We start from the raw sequence: 19,089 nt of genomic DNA on the forward strand, positions 1-19,089 counted from the left end.
ATTCCCATTCAAGAATCTACCTTAAAGATATTCCTATGAACATGCTGCAAGTATGAACTGTTGTTCCTTGTTGTTAAAAGTCCCATTTGGAAACCAGAACTGGAGGGTACAGCCTCAAAATTTTGGGGGGGAGCGGGGGTGGGGGGCTTTGCAGTTTAGAACAGATTTGAGGAGGAACTTCTTCACCCAAAGGGTGGTGAATCTCTGGAATTCTCTGCCCATTGGAGTGGTGGCGGCTACCTCGTTGAATATGTTTAAGTCACGGGTAGATAGATTTCTGATAGATAAGGGTTATAGGGAGCAGGCGGGTAAGTGGAACTGATCCATTTCAGATCAGCCATGATCTTTTTGAATGGTAGGGCAAGCTTGAAGGGCTAGATGGCCTACTCCTGCTCCTATTTCTTATGTTCTTATTATTTAAAGTTAAAATTAGATTATTTGTCACTTACTTTAACACTGAAATCAAGTTGTTGTGAAAATCTCCTAGTCACCACACTCCACGGCCAATTCAGATACAGTGAGGGAGAATTTATCATGGTCAAATGCACCTAACCAGATATCTTTCAGATTTTGGGAGGAAACTGGAGCACCAGGAAGAAACCCACACAGACACTGGAGAACGTGCAGCCTCCGCACAGACAGTGACCCAAGCTGGGAATTGAACCCGGGTCCTTGGTGCCGTGAGGCAGCAGTGCTAACCACTGTGCCATGATGCCACCCATCCCTTTTGTCAGTAGTTCTATTGACAACAAAGAATAGTTAGCATTTGGAGCATGTTCTTGTATTGAAATGTTTCAAGTGTTTTCCTTGGTTGTGTGCTAATTGAGAACAACAGCATTTAATAGGTAAACCTAAGTTTGCTTCTATTTTTGCCAGCCTTGGCAATCATCTGTTCAATTCATTTTCCTCAGTGTTTATTGGATACTGCCAATGCAAAGTCATGTGATGTTACAATTGAGAATTACTGCTGGAAGGAAACAGATGGGTGACTACTATTGCACTTCATCTTTGTCAAACCAATGACATGTTCTGGACAGCTCTAAATATTGTACATCATTGTGTAAAAGTTTATTGATGTTTATGTTTTTAGCTGTTTGACTGCCTCTTTTTTTCCCCTGGTGGGAATTAACCAGTCCATAAAAGTTGATGTAATTGAACTCGACATTCTTGTGTATGCCAATGCCTAAGGCGGCATTTATGCATACTTGACAATTAGTTAACTGGTATGACGAATGAGAAGAGGGTGGGTATAGAGGCATTGAATGTTTCACTGACGACGACCAGTGTAGCTGTTGCACTGAGATGACTTCATTAATCCTGGCCTGATGTTTCAGAACCCCAGAGAATATTTCTGCCAAGTTTAACAGCTGTGCCAGTATTCTTTAATTGGTCATGAAGCTTGGATATCAAATTGTACAGAAGATTGTAGGAATGTTGAATATAACTAGCCTTAATGTATGGCAAAAGCTGAATTTGCATTTATGTCTTGAAGCCCAACAACAAAGAAAAGCTTGCATTTCTATAGTACCTTTCTTTTCCTTGGAATATTGCACAGTGTTTGCTTAAGCACTTTGGAAGTTTAGCTGTTATGTTGGCAAAGGCAGCAGCCAAGTTGCCTCGTAGAATCTGACACAGCTAAGAACAAATAATCTTGTGGTATTGGTTGAAGGATGGTCAGCCAAAGGGCTATGTCTGCTCATTGAATTGTAACATAAAAGCAGAGCAGAGAGATAGAGATCAAAGAATCCTGTGGTGCAGGAGGGGATCATTTGGCCCATTGAGTCTACACTGACTCTGACAGAGCGTCTTGCCCTATCCCTGTCACCCCATGTGTTTACCCCGCTAAACCCCTAACCTACACATCTTGGGACACTAAGGGGCAATTTAGCATGGCCAATACACCTAACCTGCACATGTTTGGACTATGGGAGGAAACCAGGGCACACGGAGGAAACCCATGCAGATACTGGGGAATGTGCAAACTCTACACAGGCACACAAGACCAGAATTGACCCTGGGTCCCTGGTGCTGTGTGGCAGCAGTGTTAACTACTGGGCCATCCGCTTTGGATCTTTGATAAGATAGGATCTTAGTTAAACGTTTCAGTGAAAAGACGATACATCCAATCGAGCATCACTTTGCCAGAGCTACACTGGTGTTGGTTGAGAACTTGGGTTCAAGCTTCAATCTGGAGAACTGAACATGTGGCTGGCTTTTTGAGGTCATGGTGCCTCCTAAAAAGCCTAGATTCTTTTTAGTTTTCAAAATGCTACCATTTAAATTCCAACTTTAATATTGCATTTTTTCCCTTCTGTTTTTCATGGGATATGAGCATTGCAGACAGTGCCAGTATTTGCCAATTCCCCCATGGCCCTTGAACTCAGTGGCTTGCCAGAGCATTTTAGAGGGCTGTTAAGTGTTATGGTTCAGGTCAAAAACTGAAGTGTTCTGTGGAATCTGCCTGGATCATAAATTTTGCACTTTGAATTTGGCTAGGATAAGCATGTTAATGTTTCACTTCAGGTATGATTCAAATCACCCACTGGGAAGCTTTTATCTAACAAACAAACAAAATTAACAGAAGAATATAGTTAACATCTATAGTAAGAAAATTAGCAACAACTTCTATCAATTACAAACCAGAAGCAAAACAACGACGATAATGTATGACACTTAACAAATATATCTAATGTGTTCCAATCAAACCATTCCCATAGACAAAGGTTTAAGACAGCAAAGACTAGCGCTCGCATGATACTGGAATTGAGTCCTTTGGTTGGAGAATTGTAAACTCTGTCTTGTAAGTTCGAGTAGTCCTCTTGACACACCCAGAGCAGTTTGAAGTCACAACAGCTTTCCAGAACCACAGACTCTGGTCGAACCACCAACAGCAGATTTTCTACTTCAGGAAGGCTCTGAGCTAATCTGCAGAATTTCCAAAATTGGGGGAGAGAGGCTTCATTTCAGCTGGCAGTCCCTTCTAAAACGCAAACCTGCAGCTCCAAACTGGAAATGAAAAACCTCCAATCATCCGACCTGTCAACCAGTTTGTCTCCGAACAGTGCAGAGTCATAAACATCCGAGTAAAAATAAACAAACCCCTGTTTAAGCAGCAATAAAGGACATCTCCTGACAAGCTGGTAACAGATTGACATCAGCTGAGATAGAGTTTAAAAAAAACACTGAAGCTGCGAGAGATGCGGATATCGTGATTTTTTTTTTATTTAGAAAACCTTCCTTAAAGGTACAATCACATTTCTGTGGGCCTGGAGTTGTATCAAGGCCATGTAGGCTGCAGCAACTAAGAATAGCAGATTTCCTTTACTAAAACATGTTATTGAACCAGATGAGATTTTTACAACAATTGACAATTGTCATTTTCCAGTCTTATTAATCGTATTTATATCCCAGTAGCTACCTTGGTGGGATCACTGGTCCAATGACATTACCACTATGCCACCATCTCCCCATTGTGTAACCACAGTGTGCATGTAATTATATTATCAGTGCACAAAATTGTTTTTTTGGCATTTGAAATAACATAAAAACATAGAAATGAACAGAGCTTTAGCCCATCCAGCTGGTAAAGCTTGAACCATGGGACTCTGTTGGCGACTCTGTTAGTGTTACAGTTCTTGAGGTACAATTTTGAAGTGGCTTATAATTAATATGGCTAAATGTCTATGTTACACTGATTTGAAGGCTGAATATGTTCCAATTAATGCTTTGTATTGAAATTAAAATTTAGTGTCTACCTGTCAAAATGTCATTAAAGGTACACTGTGCTCTTTCAATGTTAAAATAGCAGGACTGAAATTGAGATTTGATGCTGTTATCTCCACAAAAGGTCACAAATTTAATTGAAAATTGTGCAGTCATTAAATTAGAGAAGGAAGAAGCCCAGCATGTCAGTGCTGTCTCCGAGAGTTATCCAATGTGGCCTACTTCTCTGTTAATTCCCCACAGGCTTGCAATTTTTTTTTCCCTTTTCAAGTAAACATCCAATTCCCTCTGGAAACCTGCTTCCACCACCTTTGAGATCGTGCATTCCAGATAATTATTACTTGCTGTGTTTTTTTTTTAAAGCAATTTTCACCAGGTACCTCGTTTTTGGTATGTTGTTCTCCACTAATATTAAACTAGGATCGATCCCATGATTTGATAGTAATGGGCTATGATAGATCATGTGATGGATTGTGGCAGAGGAAATTTCTTCAGCTGTTGTTAGCTGACAATTCCTCATGGATGCCCAGCCTTGAGCTATTGGAGCACTTGTATCCCATGTGAAATGGTAGTCATGCCATGACAATCCATGTAACTGGATTGAGGGTGTCCTCAATGTGTCTGGCCAGTCTTAACAATAGTGCGTTAGATGCAACTATTTGCCTCAACCATTCCCAGTGGTAGCAAGTTCCATATTCTCATCATACTGTGGTTAAATAATTTCCTTAAGCCTGATTTTATTTCTTGGTTACCATCTTGCATTGATGGTCACAAGTGGAAACTTTCTCTGTGGACCCAATCTTAACAAAACCTTGAATAATTTTACTTCTGTGAGGTCATCCTTGAGTTGTCCTTTTCCAAGATAAAGAAATCCATGCTCTTCATCTTTCACCTATAAGCCTGTTCTCACAGTTGAAAATCTTTGCCTTGATATTCTTCCTGTAATATGACAGTCAGAACTATACACAGCACTTAGTTAAGCAAGGTTTGATACAAGTTCAGCATGACTTCTCTGCTTTTCAATTCTATCTTGGAGATGATACCCCAGATCAGACATTTCTATTATTGCAATTTTCCTGAGAAAATAATTTAAAATGCTTTAATTCATTTATATATTGTGTTTCTGAAATCAGTAAAATGAGTTCCTACAATAAACCTCCTTTGTAGTGAAGCAAAATACAGCATAGTAAGCGTGTGTAACCAACAATGTGCTCAAGTCTGTAGTAGCTTTAAACTCGTATGAAGTAGAAGTAACGCTTCAAACATGTTTGACAATATGGCTCCTTGTTTAATGCACTGGACACTGGCTTTCAATCCATAGTATTATGTTACTGCAAACTGAGCCAGACTTGTGCACAGTATGACCTTGGATGGGTGAAGAGATAAAACGTGATCCTACTTTGAATTTTTGCCCCAAGCTCTGAAGATGGTTTGAATTTGTCTCAAACTAGAGTGCTGTTAACAATATGGAAGCAACCAAGCTCAAAAGTTCATTAGTCTCCTGTTGTGGATCAGTCATCAAAACACCTGGTTGAGATTTTGACTTGTGTTGACCAGCTGTGACAAATTTAGAATACCTATGATCACATAGCAAAGCTCTTCACGTAAAATAGGATCAACCAAAAAACCTTCATTTAAAAGGGCTATTCACTTTGTATTTTGCTCTTGCAGGTTGCCAGGTGAGAATGCTCACTTTAAAAGTTACTTAAAATGCTGTTTCAGCCGGCTAGTTCTGTGCATTCAATTGTTGGATCACTTGCTTCATAGAAAACTAATGTGCTTGTCTTTCACATCTTAGCTGTTGAAAAACAGAGAATTATAGACTTCTCCTTCATTTGGTGTTTGGAAAATTCCTATTCACATAAATGTAATCTTAAGTTGACAGTTATTTCTCCCCTCTTTTAGTCAGCAAAATAATTATGAAATGATAGAACCTTCTACTTGCCTGAGTGGGGAAATTTGCATCTTGGTATTTCCTGTGTTATGTTACAATGAATACCAAGTTTTTTAAATGCATGCTTGATGTAGTTGCTATACTCACACAAAATATTTATTTTAATTTGTTCTACGGATTGCTGAAAAGAGAGGCATTATAGCTTTTCATCAGGGCATCTTGCAAGAATACAGATGTATGAAGAAAACAAGAATTTGTGCTGTATAACAAAGTGCTGATTAGTTGACGAGTAGCATCTAGCAGAGGATTGCTCTGGAGAATGCACTGGGTGACAATTAACTGCCAGACATTGTTTGAACCAGGCAGTTTGACCCCAATTGATTACAGCATTGCTGTAAGGAATGAGTCAACAAATGGCTGTCAGTTATTTTGTTTAGCTAATGTGTGTACACGTTCTTTATGTCTACAAAGAATAGGGACTGGTGTGTTAATGTACGCAGCCTCAAACGCATGCAAATGAGCCACATTTAGCCCAACTGACAACCTTAAATTGGTTGTCAATGTAGCTCTTCACATAGAGTATAAATCGTCGTTTTTTTCTTTAATTCAATATTCTTGCAAAGTGCCTTGATGAGTGCAAGGTAAAAAAGCTTCAAGATGTCTCTTTTTCAGCAATACTCCAAGTTCTGTACTACCAAACTACTGTTTATTCACTGGATGTTGATAAGACTGCGTTTATTGATGATCCCAAGTTGACTTAAAGGTGAAATTATTAGCAATATTGGGGTTAGTCTGTGGTGTGTGTATATATAACCTTTGACTCCCTTCAGGCAATTATGTATATAAAGTAGAAAAACATTTAGTTCTGGGGAAGAAAAACTAATGTTTTACTGATATTGTTCATGCTACTGATTTTTTTGGTCTGTGTGGATCATACCGTCAAGCTTGCCTGTCAGCACAAAGTATTGCTTTATCCAAACTGCCAATCAGTAGCTTGAATTCATGTAAGACTTTTCATATTATCTGGACATTGCAAAGTGCATTGCAGACAATGAAAGGGGGACTGTTGACTTGGGTATTGGGATATCTCCTAGCTATCATTTGATTAATGCCACATTAGCAGGCAGATGGGATCTTGGTTTAAATGTCCACAAAGTGGTTTTAAGTGCGACAATGAAATTTTGTCAAATGCCATCCCAAACCATTATATCTATAAAAAAAAATATCCAAGGGAATCCCCTCAGAATTAGCAAAACGTGATTATTAATTTGGAACTGAGGGGAAAAATTGTTATCCAACACATTAATTTTTTTGTAAAGTTCTCGAAGAGATGCTACATTTTGACTCTTTGTCCCCCCTTCTTCACCAGAAGCTGCTTCAGTGGACAAGTCAGCATCTCAGTCTTGTGCTACCCCTTCGTCGTCGTCTTCAGGAATGACTCCTGCTTCTCAGACTCCATCAGCCACCACATCTACAGTCCCAGTTTCACCTGTTCCTCAGTCACCTATCCCTCCTCTACTACAGGATCCAAATCTTTTGAGGCAATTACTTCCTGCTTTACAAGCCACTTTGCAGCTTAACAATGCTAATGTGGATATGTCAAAGATAAATGAAGGTAAGTGACAACTTCTCTGTTGATGTGTTTTCAATGCATAAAATAGGTCAGAAATTTTTACTTTATATAAGATCTGAAAGATGAAAATACTTGATACTTGCTCTTGTATAATATGGCACTTGATGCAACAAACTTTCTAAAGTCATAATTTGCTGCTTAACTAAGTGACTACATTTTGTATCTCAACTTTTCACCCTCAATTCTATCATAAGCTTCACAGACTCGTTTCTTGTTTGTTTCTGCTAAACCTCCAAAATACAGTTTTTAAATTTTAAAATTTACATCTTGTAAAATTACACTTAGCACATCAGATGTACAAGTTTCAAGCATCATTTCAAACATTATACAAGTTCAAATGTATTCCAATGCAGTCTGCTTTATTTAGAGTGTATTTACAAGCACTCATCACGTTGGATGACTTACTCCACTGTTTCTATTTATTCGACAAAAATACCCATCAGGCCTCAGCTGAAATATTGCGCTCAGTTCAGGTACCATCCTTCAAGAAGTTTGCTGAGCTCTTGGAGAAATGTGGAATGGATTTAGTAGAACAGTGATGACGGAATTCCATTGTGTGGAGAGATTGGCGAAGTTTGGTTATCTCTAGGATCCCATAAAATATGCAGCACAGAAATTTTCCTTGCTGTCCAAACAGCCCATTTCGTTTGAGACACCTCCCATCCTTCCTCATCTGACTCTTCTTCAATCCAATCCTCTATTTCCTTTGCCCGGAGGTGTTCAGCCAGCCTCCCCTAGTCTCTGCATGTAAGTGGAGATTTGATCCAGCTGTCCAAAATCGTTCGTTCTGATAGAATAAATGAAGATGCACTGTTTTCAGTGGTTAAAAAGGTCACAAACCATACGGCAGATTTGAGCATTAATAGGAAAACCTGAAGTGACGTGAGGAAACGTTTGTTAGTAAGAAGTCTCACAACACCAGGTTAGAGGCCAACAGTCCAATGCCAGCATTTCCACATCGAAACATTTTGTTAGACAGCGAGCTCTGGAATATATAGCGGTGGAAGCAGATTCAGCAGTAACATCCAAAAGAGAATTGGACACACACTTTGAGTGAAACACACTATAAGTAAAAAGCAGAGATGGGAATAATTGCATAGCTCTACCCAAGAGCCAGCACAAGCATAATATGCAGTATCATTCTATGATTTGCCTTGCATAATGTGCTTTTAGCTGGTAGGATAATCAAATTACATGCTTGTTACTTTAGGTTTGTGATGTGGTAAAATGAAAAGTTGGAGATATGAAATCCTTGTAAAAGGTTTCCCTGGCTGAATAAATGATCAACCGATTTTAGATGATGTAAAATTAAAATTATTGTCGCGAGGGAGGAAGTAATGTCACTGTTCAATCTTGTTGGTTAAGTAATTCTCAGTGTTCAGATGTTATTTGAAACAAATTTGGCGAGCCTCAATACAATAAATCAGTTTTTTTTATACAATAAGAGATACAGATATTGCCATCAGACAGATACTATCATGCATGACATATTAAGGAGTATGAATGGCAAGTCACAAGAGCTCCGATGATAGTTGACCAAGCATTCCAACTGTGTCATCCTGCACAAACTGCATCCTTCTTGACTGGGTAGTCCTACCTTCACTTTTAATTTTTAAAAGCTTTTCTCTATGGTAATAAAAGCCTTTAGCATTTTGTTTTTATGATCCGTGAACCTTCTTTCAGATGTCCTTTTTAATCTGTTAAATTCTCTGCTAAAGTTTATAATTCCTCATGTGTTTCTTCCTTAATTTTTGATTTATTTTAAATCCATTTATCTACAGAATGCCAAAGGAGTTTTTAACTGAGGTTTCTTTTTGTTCATCGATATATTTTCCATTCATTCTTCCTAGTTAATTTAGTGTCACTTCACTTATAGCCTTTTACCATTCATGCTCCTTCATTTTTAACTTTTGATTGCACTTGTCTGTTATAAAATTGAAACTATGTTTATGCCCCAATTTACAACGGTTTTCCTACATTCATCAGGTTTTTTGTTCTGCTACTTGATTTTCCACAATTTGTAATTACTTATTCCTTTGGAGTTGAAACGTACTGATCATGTGCCAATTATTTTCTGGCATTTTGCAGTTTTGAGCTTTTACAGGTTTGTGGTCATGTTCATTCTCATATACTACATCCAATTTGCTCACGGTAAAGTTTTGTTTGCCATCTGAGTACTGTTGAAGTGTTCCTTGAAATACAGAACAAACAGAATTGTAGTCTCGAGAATTGAAATTGCAAATGTGATTGCAGTTGCTGGTTCACTTGCCTTTCATCATATTAACATTGCATGAATCTTTATTTGGGACAGAGAGCAACATCTTTTGCAAACCTAACAGTATCATTTGTTGACTGCCTGCTGCAAACTTAGTTGATGGTATTCACAACCATGCCGTAGTTTGCATTCAACATCTCTTTCCAAATTGAACTTATCTTCTTCTTGAGTTGCCTATCCTGTTCTTCACTTGCTCATCTGTGAGTGATGTGAAGTATAGTTTTCAGTTGTTTCCTTTTTTAATTGAGCTATCAATTCTGTCCCAGAATCTTTGTTTTCATTCTTTATACCAATGCCCCAGAAGTCTCTTCCTGCTTGAGTAGGACAGTTTAGGACCCTGTTAGCATATCTGAATGCTTAATTCGTTCAGATGGACATCATTCTATGCAATATTTTGATGCCCCAAATCAGATCATAAGTTCTTCCGTCTCTGTGGTATTTAAATTTTTGAAGTAATAGTTATTTCCACCAACTTGAGCTTCATTCTGGCTGTCATCATGTGATGGCTGTTTTTCTTGCTTTTATTCCATATGAACCCTTGAATTTCCATTGTCACGTAAAAGATTTGATTCACGTTGTATCCAATAATGATGTTGCTCCTGATTATTGTATAGTGTTGATTCCCTTACTTGACGAGGGATTACTTGCGTTGAAGGCAGTTCAGTGAAAGTTTGCTGGATTGATTGCAGAGATGAAGCGTTTTTCTTCTGAAGAGAGATTGGGCAGTTTAGGCCTCTACTCCCTTGAGTTTAGAAGAATGAGAGGAGATCTAATTGAGGTGTACATGATAAGGGGGTTAACAACAAAGTAGATGGGGAGAAGATGTTTCCTTTTTAGGGCAATCTAGAAAAAGAGGTCATAGCCTTAGGATAAGGGGTGCCAGATGTGGAGGCAGAGATGAGATATAATGAAAGAGAGTAGCTAAGGTAAAAATTGAGAAGGGAGATCTAATAGTGGGAAATGAAGAAATGGCCAAGGCATGGAACAGGTATTTTGTGTCAGTCTTCATCGTAGAAGACACAAATAACATACCAAAAATTGATGACAAGGAGGCAATAGCAGGTAAGAACCTTGAAACAATCATTATCACGAAAGAAGACTTTTTTTTGGCATGTCGACAGAGCGAAAGGTAATCAAGTCTCCTGACCTGAATGGAATGTATCCCAGTGTCCTAAAAGATATGGCTGGGGCAATCGCAAATGCACTCGTGATAACTTATCAAATTTCACTGGATGGTTCCGACAGATTAGAAAACACTGTTTAAAAAAGGAGGTAGAGAAAAGGCAGGTAGCTAAGCTGGTTAGTTTAACTTGTGTTATGGGGAAAATACTTGAATATATCATCAAGGAAGAAATAGCGAGACACCTGGATAGAAATTGTCCCATTGGGCAGATGCAGCATGGGTTCATGAAAGGCAGGTTATGTTTAATTTACTGGAATTCTCCGAGGACATTGAGTGTGGTGAACAACATAGAACCGGTGAATGTGGTGTATCTGGGTTTTCAGAAGGCATTTGACAAGGTGCTGCACAAAAGAGTGCTGCAAGATACATGTGCACGGTGTTACAAGTAATGTATCAGCATGGGTAGAGGATTGGCTGACTAACAAAGCAAAGAGTGGGGATAAATGGGTATTTTTCTGGTTGGCAATCAGTGATTAGTAGTTTCCCTCAGAGATTAGTGTTGAGACCACAATTGTTTACAATTTGCATAGATGATTTGGAGTTGGGGACCAAGTATAGTGTGTCAAAGCTCGCTGATGATACTAAGATGGCAGAGCAAAGTATGCAGATATAGTCAGTCTTAAGTGAGTGGGCAAGGGTCTGGCAGATGGAGTACAATGTTGTTAAATGCGAGGTCATCCATTTTGGTAGCAATAACAGCAGCATGGACTCTCAATTGTAAAAAATTGCAGCATGCAGAGGGACATGGGTATCCTTGTGCATGAATCAAAAAAAGTTGGTTTGCAGGTGCAGCAGGGAATAGAGGTGGCAAATGGAATTTTGCCCTTCACTGCTAGGGGGATGGAGTTTAAATACAAGGAGGTTATATTGCTGTAGAAGGTGCTGATGAGGCCAAACCCTGTTGTACTGTGTACAGTTTTGATCTCCTTAAGAAAAGACATATTAGCCGTGGAGGAGGTGCAGAGGACGTTCACTAAGTTGATTGCAGAGTTGAGAGGGTTGGCTAGTAAGGAGAGATGAGCGGACTGGGGCTATACTCATTGGAATTTAGAAGAATGAGGTGGGACTGTTAGAGAAACATTTAATGTTATGAAGGGAATAGAGAAGATAGAAGCAGGGAGGTTGTTTAAACTGGCAAGTGAAACTAGGACTCGCGGGCATAGTCTCAAAATAAGGGCAAGCAGATTTAGGACTGAATTGAGGAGGAATTTCTTAACCCAAAGAGTTGTGAATCAGTGGATTTCCCTGCCCAGTGAAGCGGTTGAGGCTACCTCGTGGAATGTTTTTCAGGCAAAGATAGATCTTTGAACAGCGAAAGAATTAACCATTATTGTGAGTGGGTGGGTAAGTGGAGCTGAGTCCACAAAGATCTTATTGAATGGCAGAGCAGGCTCGAGCGGCAAGGTGGCCTACTTCTGCTCTTAATTCTTAAGTTTTTATGAGATCGTCCATGATCATATGAAATGGTCGAGCTAAATTCCCTACTACTGCTTCTATCTTTGAGTTGGCGCATAATAATAAAGAACTAATTTGCAAAGAATTTCATCTTCAATGTTATATCATGGTGCTTGTGCCTTTTATGGTGTGCCCACGAATTATATGTTGCAATCCCACTTTTTTGCTCAATCCTTGTGCCATTTTCATAGAAATCTTATAGCGTAGAAAAATGGGTTCAGTCCACTTTTCCTTTATAATTTTGAAAGAGGTATCCATTTCAACCTAGTCCCCAGTTCTTTTCTCCTACACCTGTAAATCTTTTTCCTTTACATATCCATTCCCCTTCAGTTTTGAAGAAGATTGCATTGTACTTAAAAAAAAATTAACTCTTTTCCTCACCACAGTTGCTGCCAGACCTGCTGAGTATTTCCAGCAGTGTTTTTATTCCAAAATTAATCTTGTTTCCTCATAGCCCTATATTATCTTCTGTTTGCAATATTTACCTATTTTCCTCTAACAGAAACATTGTTCCTTCCCTGTGCCTGAGTATTTCAGTTCGTAAAAACTCTTCAAGAACTTTTTTCTCGCTCCCTCCCCTTTTCTGTTGAGCATGTTGAATTGATGAGCCCTAATCACTGATTCCCTTTAGGAAATTCTCTTGAATTATTCACTGCATCAAAACCCAATCAGATCTCTTCTGGTCTGTGCAATTAGCATTTTCACCATCCCAACATCTCCATGAATATGTGCCTTGTGCAATCTGGCTTCAATGGCTTCTTGGTAATTGTGCCCGGTACTCCAAACTTAGAGTGAACCAATGTTTCATGCAATAAAAACAGAAAATGCTTGAAAACCTCAAGTCTGGAGGCATCTCTGGAAAGAAAAGTGCTTCGAGTCTGTATGACTTTGATCTTATTGAATGGTGGGGCAGGCTCGAAGGGCTAGATGGCCTACTCCTGCTCCTATTTCTTATGTTCTTTCTTTGAAGAAGTCTTATGGACTTGATGTTAAGTGTTTTCTCACAAATGCTGCCAGACCTGCTGAGTTGTTCCAACATTTTCTGTTATTTCAGATCTGCAGCATTTGCAGTTGTTTGCTTTTATTTCTAATGTTTCATGAAAATTTGTTTTGCTGAAATTGTACTCTTATGTATATCCCAGTTTATAAAACCCAGTACTCTTGGAGTTCTTGGGGTCATTATGTTGGACATTATGTGCTATAACAATTTTATGATTGCGCAAATCTAAATCATCCATACATTGTTAAGAACAAATGTGAACATGCACAGCAAAAGAGGTGAACATGTAGTAAATTGTGACTCTTCCCCCCCCCCCCCACCGCCACCGCCACCGATATCCTCTTGCCAGGTATTGAAACTGCATCTTATTTATCCTGCAGTTTAATTTTCTTACTCTTTGCGCTTCCTCTTCCCGCCATCTCTCTGATCAACTATGATTAGCTAATTTGACTCCCAAGAACAGTTACATGTAGGATCATTGTGTATAGGTTGACAACCGGACATCTCACAGAAAATAAATCAATAGATTTACTGAATTTTAGTTTTTAAGTGTTGTGAATAGCTCAGCTGTGTGTAAAGGAGTCTCCAACTGATCCAGCAGCCTGTGATTTTCAGTCTTGTCTCAAGCATTTTTGATAATCTCTTAGAGCTGGCACTTCTGTTAGCTGCTATGCATGTCATCTGGTGTTATAATTTTACCTTGCAAATAATCTGGTTTGGAAGTGAAGGCGTTATCTGTTTCCTTTTCCATTTTTTCCTTTTAGAAATTTTTAATCTTCCAGTGTCTGCCTAAGTGATTGAGTAATTTTTGCAAAAGTGGGAATGTAGACATTGGATTGTTTGAAGTGTCATATGGAACTGGTACTTAGCAAGAAGTGACAAAAAACTTTAAAGCTTAAAAAGTGGTGCATTTGTTAAGATGTAGTACAGCTATACAACATGAAAAGAATTGTCACACGAGTAGAATCCCTCCCTCCTCCAACTCTGTCTCTGTAATCCCATGCATTTACCATGTTTAATCCACCTAACGTGCACATCTTTGGAGCATGGGAGGAAATCTGGAGGAAGCCCACATAGACACTGGGAAAACATGCAAACTCCACGCAGTCACCCAAGGCTGGAATTGAACTCTGGTCCCTGGCGCCATGAGGCAGCAGTGCTAACCACTGTGCCACCATATTCCCCACTGTTCCTGTGTACCCCACTGCTTATCTGTACTCAACCTCACTCCCTTTCCTGCATCTCTGCTTCTCTGTCTTCTACTTTCTGACTCTTTGTCCAGCTTGATTTTGATTGCTCTTTTTCTCCTTTTGGAGAATACCTAGACTACATTTAAGCAATTTTTTCTTTAAAGGCCTCTCATTCTTACATTACATGCCTGCTACTATGTAACTCAGTTCACCTCAGCTTCTCATTTTGCTTTCTTATTGATTTAAAAAATTGTTGGATTTTCCTCCCTGTTTGCGTTGTAGTCATAAGGTATTGTCATGGCTTTCCATTTGTTTATTTGTGTACGCTCACGTGTGTGCATGTGACTGCCCTTAATGGCTGATATTAGGTGATCTCTGGAACAATGCATTATGATGAAATGTTCATGTATCTGATCTTTTCCTATAGAAATTCTTGAATCAGCTTTCAATGCAAATAATAATCGTTAATTTTCATATTTTAAAAGAAGTAATCACCTATGATGCTAGCTTCTCTTTCTGAAAGTTGATCTTTGCATCTCTGCAGCTGGTTATAAATGCATATATCTGGGTGGGGTAAATTTTTAATTGAGCCTATGTACTCAAAAATAAATCCCATACTTCCATAGATGGAAAATAATTGGCAGTGGTGCCAAGAATGGTGGTCTGTGTTCTGCTCTATTTGAAACTTTGTCTTGGTGTGCACAGTTAACTCTTTCACTGATCACAAACAGATCTTTTGCCTCAACATAGAACACAGAATTTAAACCATCTGTTGATGGTGCATATTGAAAAACTTTTTATCTTGCTCTTCATGTTAGTTCTGGCAAGTTGTCTTCTAAATTGAATAATTTTTAACTTTGCTCCTTTTCAGATGTTTAGAAAATGTAGAAGAGTGTATGGGACAGATGGAGGCCACTGTACCCATCATGTGTATCCCAGCAATAATGTGACGATGCCGCGTGCCCCCCCCCCCCCCATGTCATTTTCCAGCACTTGATCTGTACTCCTGGTGGTTACAGACCTCGGGTGCATAGCTGGACACCTTTCAAATGAATTGAGGGTTGCTACCTCTATTGCCTTTTTTAGGTAAAGACTTCCAGGCTCTTGCCACTCTGGTGAAAATATCGTTTCTTTTTCCTCTCTCCATCTTCTGTCACTTTAGATCAATGTCCCCTACTCACTGATCTCTCTGCCCTTTCTATCCACTGTATCCAGGCCCTTCGCATCTTTGTGCACCTTGATCAAATTGCCCTCGGTTCCTCTGTTCCAATGAAAATAACCGTAGCAGTTCCAATCTTTCCCTACAGCTATAATTTTCCAGTCCAGGCAATATTCTTATAAATCTCCCCTGTATTCTCTAGTGCAATTAGATCCTTTCTGTAATGAGGTGACCAGAATTGCATGCGGTACTCAACTGTAACCAGAATTTTATACAGCTCCAAGATAACATCCTGCTGTTGCATTTTAAAGTAAAGTTAAAAGTTTGTTTATTAGTCACAAGTAGACTTAAATTAACACCGCAACAAAGTTACTGTGAAAATCCCCTAGTTGTCACACACCGGCACCTGTTCTGGTACACTGAGGGAGAATTTAGCATGGCCAATGCATCTAACCAGTATGTCTTTGGGACTGTGGGAGGAAACTGGAGTACCCAGTGGAAACCCACGCAGATACATGGAGAATTGTGCATAGTCTGCAAGGACAGTAGGACAGTGGCCCAAGCTGGGAATCCAACCTGGGTCCCTGGCACTGTGAAGCAGCAGTACTAACCAACATGCTGCCCCATCTTATGCCTCAGCTAGGAAAGAAAAGGATTCCATATGACTTTGCCACCTTATCAACTTGTCCTGCCGTGCTCAGAGTTGTGTGGACTTTCACTCCAAGGTCCCTGTCTTCCTCTACGTCTTTCAAAATCCTCCACTTATTGGGTATTTGCCATCTTTGACCTCCCCAGATGCATTATATGACTTCTCTGGATCCATGTTGTGCTATAATTCTTTGTAGCCACTTGGATTATTGGAACCAAAATAATAAGACCTCATCCATCTGTTTCCATAGAAGTTCAATATAACAGCTTTTCATTTGTGGTCAACAATTGAATTGCAGCTTGTGTTAATTTGAATAGGGCTTTTTAGAGGTTGATTGAAGACTTCGAGTTTGCTTGCAATGTTTCAGAGCAATTTGAAAATATCCACTGCATAGACAATCTGATTGTTGGAACAGCAGAAATGATTTAAATGAAGGTTCAGTGCTAGTTCTAGTTTGAAGAGGATAAGGTATTGAAATTTCAACTTATTTCCTTTCTGTTTGTAAAATATAGAAGTGCTCTTGGTTGTTGGAGCAGGAGAGAGCAGCAAAGAATCTTGAAATGGTTTTAAGTTGCTTTGATTCGCATTGCAAAATAAAAAATATAATGCACAGGGTCTCATTAATTCATTTTGTGTTGTTTAGTGAAAATGAAGTTTTCTACTCAGGCATTTCTACCTTGCTCCATCACTTGTGTTTCGAAGTGTCTGGTATTCTTTCTGAATGTTTTAATGGATTTTTATTCTTGAGGTAAAGTTATCAAATTTGCATGCCAGGCTTAGAATCAGACTTTGCATATTGTTTGGCTAATTTGTTCCATGTTCTCCAAATGAACCCAGTAATAATTTTAGAGTTTGATCAGTGGCACCCCAACATCATCATCTTTTTTCATCTCTGGCATTGGATGAAAATGAACCCCAAGTAAAACCCAAGTGGCATTGCCAATTTAAAAGGATAATCCAGATAGGTTTGCACCAATCTTGCTGCCTCAATTTGAGGTATTTTTTTTTGTTGCTGCATGTTGATGCCTGTTGGGTATTTTGCTTTGCCTAATCTCGCTGGCATTGCTTATAACAGGGTCCTTTTTGTGTTCTTCACATGTTTAGTGTTGCCTGTTCTTGAATGTGTTGACTTGCATCTATTTACTAACATTCAGTCTACCTTAGTACATTTGTGTAACTGCCATGAGTCATGGAGTATAGATAATTTTTTTTATTTTTAACGGACGCAGAACTTTGTTTTGTGAACAAATTAAATTCTTACACTTGTGTGCTGTTCCCTATCATTCACAAAAGTTGTGATTGAGCTGAGTTCCTATATATTACACAAGATTCATCTTCACTGGCAGTGCATTTTTTGTCAGTAACTGTCTTTGGTTGTCATGCCAATTTTAATTTGATCTAGATGATATTGGTGATTTAGTAAGCCTTAAAATTCTTTACAGATTGCACATTTTGAGGAAACGTTTTTTGAAAAAGCTGATTAAGCTGAATTCACTAATTTATTAGACCCTGAAAGAACTCTTTTAGAACTGAGGTGTAACCTATTTCCAGAGATATGCCAACTGCTGCATTGTGCATGCTATTTAAATGTTCATTTGTGTTATGTTGCAGATGGCTCTGGAACAGTACTTCCACTATTGATTTTAGATTTTCACATTTGTTACAAATGAATATTGAGAGTACATTTGCCAAGTTGAACAGATTTTTATTACTTGGATGATTACAGGGAGGGCAAACTGCTTGGGGCATAAATTTCTGAAAATTTCAGTTCTTTCTTCAATCCTTGCATTTTGTACGGTGATTTGTTTTTAGATGCGAGGATTGAGTGATTTGTTTGGGTGATGCATCTCATCTCATCTCATGCCTCAACCAACAATATGAACCGATTTTGATTTCAAAACAAGAAACGCATAAATTGGATTTCAGACACTCTGAATTGAGACAGCCTTAATTGCCTGCTGGCATTATTGGGTTGCAGTCTGTTAAATCAGAATTAAAGAGATCTTCTAATTTTATTTGACGTATTGTAAGCAGTTTAAATATGTTATTGTTGCATAGCAGAAGTTTAAGCCAGCACTTTCCTTTTGTCTTGCAGTCCTTACAGCTGCTGTCACGCAAGCTTCCTTACAGTCTATGCTTCATAAGCTCCTCACGGCTGGACCATCAGCTTTAAGCATCACTACTCTCCTTTCCCAAGCTGCACAGTTGTCTTCTCAGGGTAAGGTTTAAACAAAATGTGTATTCTTTTGCTGCTCTGTTAGCATTTAAAACGTCGCACTGCCCACTGTTTTACCATTCGCCCCCTGACCACCACTCCACCCCTTTTAGATTCAGTTTGGTATTATGTATTTTGGAATGCATTGTTTTGCTCACTTTCATTAATGTGCCCATCAAGTTGAAGGATTTCAGTATTGGGAAGGCATCATTTTCCTCCTTGCATCAGTAAAAAACCTTAGGTGAGATATACATCCAGCTAGCTAGTTGAAGAAGATTTGCGCTTCTGTAGCTTATGACTCTTTTTTTTCGTTCTTCAAATGTTTCACTGAGAGCTTTGCTGTGTCCCACTTGAAAGAGTTTGTCACTTCAGTATCACACAAAAGATTGAATTCATTATAATTCAGATCTATCTTGTGTGCATGTCTGAGAGATTGTTTGGCAGATTATATTACACTTCACTGTTATTCACTTCACCCTTCTGATAGGTAAGCAGCAACGAAACAAATAAAAACAATTGACACTGACGACTCAAATAGTATTGCAAAAGACCAAGCTGAATCTGAAGGCTTGAATTTAATTGTTCAAATTGACATCAACCTAGATCCATGAACATTCCTATCGTGAATGTGATATCCTTGTACTTGTGGTAATAAGCAACAGTTGACTGGGAAAACAAATGGAGTTGCAACTTTCAAGGAAGAGTAGCCTCAC

At 38.8% G+C, this 19,089-nt stretch overlaps 1 protein-coding gene across 5 annotated transcripts in view; it reads left to right on the forward strand.

Moving 5' to 3' along the window:
* Positions 1–19,089, forward strand: part of waca (WW domain containing adaptor with coiled-coil a) — a 110,359-nt gene that overhangs the window by 38,571 nt on the left and 52,699 nt on the right. For 3 of the 5 annotated variants that reach the window (XM_080211740.1, XM_080211752.1, XM_080211754.1), the window contains 2 exons: positions 6,987–7,232; positions 18,257–18,379. In XM_080211740.1, the coding sequence (XP_080067866.1) occupies positions 6,987–7,232; positions 18,257–18,379 (369 nt within the window). The remainder of the gene's footprint in view (positions 1–6,986; positions 7,233–18,256; positions 18,380–19,089) is intronic. The other 2 variants (XM_080211749.1, XM_080211753.1) reach the window with 1 other exon arrangement.

This window comes from Carcharhinus amblyrhynchos, chromosome 2 (assembly GCF_965287045.1).
Source record: "Carcharhinus amblyrhynchos chromosome 2, sCarAmb.v2.hapA, whole genome shotgun sequence".
Lineage (NCBI taxonomy): Eukaryota > Metazoa > Chordata > Chondrichthyes > Carcharhiniformes > Carcharhinidae > Carcharhinus > Carcharhinus amblyrhynchos.